General features: G+C 43.4%; 1 pseudogene and 2 gene segments (V, D, J or C); all 3 read right to left on the bottom strand.

Moving 5' to 3' along the window:
• Positions 1 to 3984: 3984 nt before the first annotated feature.
• Positions 3985 to 4800, bottom strand: LOC118003071. The segment is given in 2 exon segments: positions 3985 to 4597; positions 4719 to 4800. Coding segments are annotated over 2 exon segments (414 nt in total).
• A 1202-nt stretch (positions 4801 to 6002) lies between these two features.
• Positions 6003 to 6310, bottom strand: LOC118003501 (annotated as a pseudogene).
• A 1111-nt stretch (positions 6311 to 7421) lies between these two features.
• On the bottom strand, positions 7422 to 8147 carry LOC118003150. The segment is given in 2 exon segments: positions 7422 to 7950; positions 8072 to 8147. Coding segments are annotated over 2 exon segments (381 nt in total).
• Between the last annotated feature and the right edge of the window lie 370 nt (positions 8148 to 8517).

The raw sequence follows: 8517 nt of genomic DNA, 5'->3' as shown, positions 1-8517 counted from the left end.
GATGTGGAGGGTGCTGGACCGTTCCTTAGCATTCACTGTGCAGTTTAACCTTCCACTCTGCTTCATCCCTGAAGCTACGTAAAACAGCCGGGTGAGGCCACCGCCCTCGGGGTTCTGTCGGAACCACTGCACATTGTTCACTGTGCTAGAAAAATTGCACTTCAGAGTAGAGCTGGCTCCCTCCTGGAGGCTCAGGGCTGGAGGGCTCTGCTCCACGTCCAGCCCTCTCACCCCTGCGTGGGAAGAGAAAAACAAACACAAATGATATCACTGGGGAGTCACCAACACAGTTTTCAAATCTGCAAAAAGTCCCAAGAAACACCTCTGCAGATGTAGGACCCTCTAGGAGCTCTGTGTTAGCTCCCCCCTACCCACTGTAGACTGTAGACGCCACCCGAGTACCCATGAGGAACGCCCCCACTCACAGGAAACATGGACCCACAGAAGCCCCAGCAGAGCTTGCCAGTGTCTCTTCATGTTTCTTTTTCTAGTTGATGAGTTACCCTCTGCCTCCTGTGCAGAGTTTAGACTCTTGGGTCCAGAATAATTGTGTTCTTACAGTCAATCCGTTCCACCAGAATCACTGAGCACCAATCATACCTCAGCTCTGTCATTCACGGAACTCAAGACTCCACCCACAGTGACCCAGTGACACTGCACAGTAATCTCTCCAAAACTGTACTTGCCAATTTTGCAGGGAGGTAAGGGCAATATTCCCAATATAGGAGGATAAGAGGGTTTTTTTTCTTAAAACACTTTATGTAAGAAATTTGTGGGTTTGTGTATAAGGAAAGGTGAATGATATTTCTGGTAGAGTCAGGGCCTAAAGGCGGTTACCCAGAACCTTGAAGACATAGGAAAGAGTGACTCCAGTCCCAAAATTACATAGTTTGACAATGTGAGAATTCAGTTATAAAAAATATTGATAAAGGAAAACTATCTGATAGTATGCATTGTATTACAGAAGTAAATACAACTTCTTGAAATCAAGAGAGTTCTAGAAACTAAGACAGACAGTAACCATCTGCATAGAAAATGATTCCAACTAGAAGTTGGTTGGTTTAAAATAGAATATAGTAAACTGTCCCCTCTGAGATAACTTTCAAATCTCCAGTCTCCTGTGCAATTCATGGACCCTGCTCACCCACACACCTGAGTCTGTCCAGGCCATATGTTGCTGGTCACAGTCAATATTGTCCTCTCCCTTTCCTTCTATTTTTGTTCCTTATTTTTCCCTCTCTTCTTCTTCTCTTCATTCTTGTTCCCTCTACTCTCAGCCAAGGTACATGAAAAGGTAAGATAGCTGAGATATTGAAATTATTTCAAGGCCAGTAAATTTGGGGAGTTTTATTCATAACAATTGACAACAGGTAATGGGATGTTTTCTGTTGAGTTTCCATGGTCACAATGCCCAGAAATAATCTTAACCTGGTATCTGTGAAGAATTATGTGCATAATGGATTTCTAAAGACATGGCCTCCAGATGTCTGGAGTTGTTATGCAATGGCAGAACCTAAAACCTGAGATCAACTTTACACAAACCCTGCCCCTCCTCCCAACCTTTGCTATCCATAGTTGGACTGGTTCACATGATTTCTGTTCTCCCTTTAACTGTTTAACCTTGGACCATCAAAAAGTCTTTGTTTCTTCTAAAGCCCCGAGTGCCCCCTAGAGGACTGAAGCAGTCAACAAAGACCCCTTCAGATCAAGCAACTCAGCAGACACAGACCCCCAGGCCCTTTTATTCCAGGCTTCTTTATGAAGGAAATGCAGATGGTCAGATAAGAAGATAACTGCTTAGATTGACTGGGGATTAGAAGTGAACCTAATCCTACCTTTAAATTGCTGTATCATGGAAATTGATATCAGAAAATAATCTGGTAAATCTCATCTTGTGCAAGCTTTTGATTTCTTTACCTTAGTTTGAAAGAAATCTGTAAATATTCATTGAGCTTTTAGTTTCAATGGGGTAATATCCTAGATGTTCAGAATATATAAAAATGTAATGCAATATTATTCAGCCATAAAAAAGAATGAAATCTTGCCATTTGCAATAACATGAATGGAGCTAGAGAGTATAATGCTGAGGGAAATAAGTCAGTCAGAGAAAGATAACTACCATATGATGTCACTCATGTGGAATTTAAGAAACAAACCAAAGAAGCAAAGGAAAAATATATGATAGACAGAGATAAATGAAATAACAGACTCTTAATTAAACAGAACAAACTGATGCTTAAGAGGGATAGGGCTGGGGGATGGGTTAAATAGGTGAGTAGATGAAGGAGTGCCCTTGTCCTGATGAGCACTGGGTGTTCTGTGAAAGTGTTGAATCACTATATTGTACACCTGAAACTACTATAACACTGTATATTAACTAACTGGAAATAAAATTAAAAGAGTAAACAAATAAATAAAATATATAAAAGTGGAAACATTCATTTACAGTTTACAGGGGAAGACAAAAATATACACAGCTATAATAGAGTGAAAGAGTAGGACCCTAAGAGGAGTGAAAACTAAAAACTGTGATCCGAGAGGAGGGAGAAATAAATATACATTAGGTCCTTGGACAAAATCTTATGAAGAAGGTGATCATTCTTTCCTTTCCACATTTTGGTGACAAGAATAGAGGATGATATGGACAAACCTTTATAATGACTTTTATGGCTTAATATTACTTTTAACAAAGGAGGAATTTGTGAATATATGAATGATTAAAAGTAATAAAACATTACCTGTAGAGTAAAATCCCTTTTGACTGCCACTCCCAATTCTAACCCTTTTGTCATTTATTACCCTATTTCTTTGTTCATCTTAACAATTTGGAGTTGATGTTCCCATGTGTTTTACTAGATTTTTACCACTCCAAGAAATATAGCATTTTATTTACACTTTTTTATAATACAAATATATTCTGGGTATACCTTTCTGTAACTTGCTTTATAAACTCAAGAGTAAATCTTGTAGGTCTTATTACGTTAACCCATATGCACCTTGTTCCATTATATTCCATATTGTGAATATGCTTACATTTATACATCCTTTCCTCTACTGATTAAAGCCTAAGATGATTTATTTCATCTCTGAAAAACTACAACAATAAACCTTTTTATGCATCCTCACATGAACACCTATATTCTAGGAATAGAGACTAGGAAGAACTGAAGGAATAAGCTAAGAGGCTAGCAAGTAAAAATTAGTCCAAGTGAAGGAAAGTAGAGAAGTTGAGGAAGAATGGAGAGAATTCATATTCTGATTATTGTGTTGGAAGGTTTTCTTTTTCTATTATTTTTCTAATGATCATTGCAATTGTAATCTTTCCGCTCTATTGATAAACGCTTTCTGAAATTTTGTCCAGATATAGAGATAGTGTATAGTTTGCACCATCTCACTTGAGTTCCTACTGTCAGAAAGCCAACTGATCTTCTTAACTGGCCAGGACATGAGCCCCTTCCTCCATTCTGTTTCTGCCCACACCCCTTCATGTTGATTATCAGCCTGAGTTGCCACCTGATTCACTAGAAACGAAAGCAGGGCAGAGGTCGCTGTCCTCTCTTTTCCTTGTTCGGGTTCATGTGTTCACCCTCCTTTCTTCCCTCCCTTCTTTCTCTACTAAACCCTGGTTTGGGGGCGCCTGGGTGGCTCAGTCGTTAAGTGTCTGCCTTCGGCTCAGGTCATGATCCCAGGGTCCTGGGATCGAGTCCCACATCGGGCTCCCTGCTCGGCGGGAAGCCTGCTTCTCCCTCTCCCACTCCCCCTGCTTGTGTTCCTGCTCTCGCTATCTCTCTCTCTGTCAAATAAATAAATAAAATCTTTAAAAAAATAAACCCTTGTTTGGTGCTGAAGCTCTCCCATCACCTCTCCTGCCATACTCTGTCAGGAAGACACTGGGCAGAGGCCACCTCCTCAGGCACACTGTGTGTCTCTAAAACTGTCATAAGACACAGCAACACCCACTAGGGTGCCCTGAACAACATGTGGGGCTGGACGTTCACTGCAAGGATGAGCAAGAGACAACTTCGCTGTTACGTGGTTTTATCTTGAAATTACTTATGCTCTGGCTGAGGAACTCTTGGCATCAAACTGTTCTCAGTGTCACTAAGGAACAGCTGGGGTTGGGGGATGTTACTTCCGGTTCTTATGCTCTGATCGTTTGTATGATTTTGTATCAAGCAGACACTGAGGGACAAACAACCACAGACTGTGCTGGAACCAGAGTGGATCAGTCAGAGACACTCACATTCTAAGCTCCTGTCCTGCTCAGAGTTTGTGCTCCGCTCCCCCTGCAGTCCCGTCACTGTGTCACTCAGGGCACAGTAGTAAACAGCTGAATCTGACGCTCGCACTGAGCCTTTCTGCAAGTGGAAGGATTTGGAATCTCTGTCATAGTTGGCTTCAAAGCCTTTCTTGCTTCCCTTCTCCTTGTCCCTCAAAGCTTTCAGGAGGAGCCGTGGACCTTCTCCCGGATACTGGACATACCAATAAAGGGCAGGGTACCCTGATGCTGAATAAGTACAGTTCACAGTCAGGAAAGCCTTCTCTGAGAGGGTCACTTGGCCCTCCATCTGAGTCACTGAGTCTCCATGGGTTTGTCCTGAGGAAAAAAAAAAGAGACCTTGTCACCTTGGGCATAAAGCTCTTGGATAAATTATAGTTAAAGGTTTTGCTGACACAATGCAAGAAAGAATCCAATTTTTAAAAGGCATTTTACTTACCAAGCATTAAGAGTACCACAGTCACGAAGCCTGGAGAACACTTCATCTCTGGAGTGTCACCTAAATAATGTTCTTCAATCTTACCATGAAGAAAGGTTGGAGTGACAGAGAAATGATCAGTGCAAGCCCACATTTCACACAGGAAATGTGATTGTGGTAGGAAGCTGCACCCCCTGGTGGACAGGGACGGAAATGCGTGCATGTTGGCCAGAGGCCTCCCAAAGTCAGCCGTCTGTGTCATCCCTGACTTCATGAGGCACATGTCAGTCATCAGGGTGGCCCCATGGAAGTCTGAACAGCAGCAATCCTCACCCTTCAGGTCTATTTGTTCTTGAGACACTACCTGATATGGAAGTTCTTTAACACAGCATCCCAGGGCATTTCTATAGTTGTGAGGGTTCTTCTAAAGGATTTTACTACAGTACTGCATATTCTCATGTATCCTTTTGGACCAGCCTATAACCCACTGACTGCCAGAAAAGGGGTTGGAGGTGAATATGGAAAAAGTAATAAGAAGTCAAGTCATTGCTGAGTGATTCTGTGTTTTTGGCACTTTACCCCAGTATTTAGAACCATGACTGTCATTTTTTAAATACTCTCTAAATATTTTCTAAATTAAACAAAAATAATGAACAAATGGCCTTTATTTTTTTCCATTAATAAACAGTTTATTCAGTTCATTATAGTGGGTAAGTTCCCAGCTAAATGCACAGATACAAACGAGGTGCCCTGGGTTAATGCAGGAGCCAGCAGGTTACAGTGGACTGGGCATGAGGCAAGGAGGGAGCACCAAGGTTTCAGAGTCAGACCTGGCCAGAGCCCCTGAGTGGAGGAGGGGTGGGCTCACAGCCCACCCCACACTGACCCCGCTGCTTCCTTCTCACAGCTGGCATCCTGCAGGGCATGTCTTCAACACTGCAGCATCTCGGTGAAGCCAGGGGAACAGATATTAAAAGGAGCCCGTGTCCTGGTGCCCCTCGACTCTTGTTGCTCAGACAACATTCTTCGAGGTGACAAACACTCGGGAAGTTAAGAGACCCTCTTCGTCAGCTGCGTGGCAATCTGTGAAGACTCCGGGCCAGGTGTGGGCCAGGCAGCTGCACTTCAAGTTTGGAGTGCTTATGACATTACAAAGGCACGTTGCTTAGAAATTAAACTTTATGGTAACAAACAGAAAATAATCAGTCTAAACAGAACAGTAGGCGAGCTCAAGAATATAGCAGGTTCTAGGTCAAACGTCTTGAAGAGCTTTCTTGAACGGCAGGCTGGGGTTGCACTGGTTCTTCACAGGGAAACATCCCACATGATGATGATGATGATGATGACGACGACCACAACAATCCCTATCGCCCACATCTTGCAATTCTTCCAGCAATATTTTCTCTTCGACTTGGCAGCACTTGTTTCAAATTGGGACGCTCCTGCCTGCAGCGCATCTGCATGATCGTCTAACTCCGAGAGCTTCTGATCTCTTTCCAACACCTTATCCACATTGACTCTCATGACACCTCATCTACTTGATTTTGTGTCAGCTGAAGCCTTCGGTTGCTGCCAAAGGCAGCACTTGAACCTGCAGGTGCACTTGTCGACATTTTGGCGGCAGCGGGGCGACGGTCAGCAGAGCGGCGCAGCAGGACTGAAGGCCAGGAGCTGGGCGAACAAATGGCCTTTAATTGATATAACATATTTACTTGTTCCTAAACTATTAGCAAATGCAAGAAATACTATTTTTTTAATAAAAGCTTTCAGAAGAAGTCACACTATTTGATTGTCAAACATTGTAATAGTCAAATATTCCTGATTTTTAGAATAATTAAAAAGTAAAAAATAGGAATTATAGACAGAAAAAACATCATACATGGAGTCATCGAATCCCTATAGAATGATCTGAGATTCTTATGTTCTCAATATTTTGTTGACCCCCACATCAGGTGACTAGTGTATGTGAATTAGGCAACAAATACTAATGCTATCCTCTTAACAGCTTTAGCCTCAAGGATGCTTTCTATTGCCATCCGTCACATTTTGTTGCCAAACGTTAATCAAATAATTTTTCCCACAAGGTAAGAAGTCAGGATTATCAGGAAAAGTTCTGGAGAAGGATGCATCTTCTGTAAAGCCCTGTAAACCTTTCCTCTAGACACATTAGGAAGCTGAGCTCAGCAGTTTCCTGCAGCGACTGCCCACACATTCAGGTCAAGGAACATCATGAGTCCAAAGCCAACATGGGAAGGGTTCCCAGATGCAGAGTGAAGTAAGAAATTCAGGCCTGGATACTGTTTTGGGTCATGTACCACCTTCCAAATCACATATGGAGCCACTTCCTCCATTCTGTTTCTGCCTACACCCCTTCATGTTGAATATCAGCCTGTGTCTACCACCTGATTCACTAGAAAAGAAAGCAGGGCAGAGGTCCCTGGCCTCTCTTTTCCTTGCTCGGCTACATGTGTTCATCCTCCTTTCTTCCCTTCCCTTCTTTCTCTACTAAATCCTGGTTTGGGGCCGAAGTTCCCCATCAACTCTCCTGCCATAACCAGTCAGGAAGACACTGGGCAGAGGCCACCTCCTCAAGCACACTGTGTGTCTCTAAACGTGTCATAGACACAGCAACACCCACCAGGGTTCCCTGAACAACTTGTGGGGCTGGACATTCACTGCAAGGATGAGCAAAGACCACTTCGTTGTTACGTGGTTTTACCTTGAACTCTTGGCATCAAACTGTTCTCAATGTCACTAAGGAACACCTGGGTTTGGGGAATGTTACTTCTGGTTCCTATGCTCTAGTACTTGGCTGTGATTTTTGGATCAAGTGGACACTGAGCGACAAACAACCACAGACTGTGCTGGAACCAGAGTGGATCAGGCAGAGACGCTCAGCATCCAGGCCCCTGCTCTGCTCAGAGTTTGTGCTCAGCTCCCCCTGCAGTCCCCGTCACTGTGTCACTCACGGCACAGTAGTAAACAGCTGAATCTGACGCTTGCACTGAGCCTTTCTCCAGGTGGAAGGATTTGGATTTGCTGTCGAAGGTGGATTCAAATCCTTTCTTGCTTGCCTTCTCCTTGTCCCTCAAGGCTTTCAGGAGGAGCTCTGGACCTTCTCCTGGATACTGGACATACCAGAAAAGAGTGGGGTAACTTGTCGTTGTATAAGTACAGTTTATAGTCAGGAAAGCCTTCTCTGAGAGGGTCACTGGGCCTTCCATCTGGGTCACTGAGTCTCCATGGGTTTGTCCTGAGGAAAAAGAAAAGAGACCTTGTCACCTTGGGCATAAAGCTCTTGGATAAATTATAGTTAAAAGTTTTGCCATCACAATGCAAGAAAGAATCTAAATTTTAAGAGGCATTTTACTTACCAAGCGTTAAGAGAACCACAGTCACGAAGCTTGGAGAGCACTTCATCTCTGGAGTGTCACCTAAATAATGTTCTTCATTCTTACATGAAGAAAGGTTGGAGTGACAGAGAAATGATCAGTGCAAGCCCACATTTCACACAGGAAATGTGATTGTGGTAGGAAGCTGCACCCCCTGGTGGACAGAGACTGAAATGGGTGCATGTTGGCCAGAGGCCTCCCAAAGTCAGCCGTCTGTGTCATTCCTGACTTCCTGAGGCACATGTCAGTCTGCAGGTGGCCCTTGGAACTCTGAACAACAGCAATCCTGACCTCTCAGGTCTATTTGTTCTTTTTTTTTTTTTTTTAAGATTTTATTTATTTATTTGACAGAGAGAGACACAGCAAGAGAGGGAACACAAGCAGGGGGAGTGGGAGAGAGAGAAGCAGGCTTCCCACAGAGCAGAGAG

The sequence above is a fragment of the Mirounga leonina genome, unplaced genomic scaffold (genome assembly GCF_011800145.1).
Source record: "Mirounga leonina isolate KUSES-001 unplaced genomic scaffold, KU_Mleo_1.0 Mir_91, whole genome shotgun sequence".
Taxonomy (NCBI): domain Eukaryota; kingdom Metazoa; phylum Chordata; class Mammalia; order Carnivora; family Phocidae; genus Mirounga; species Mirounga leonina.
The sequence above is the reverse complement of the archived record's forward strand: the minus strand, read 5'-3'. Positions and strand labels throughout refer to the sequence as shown.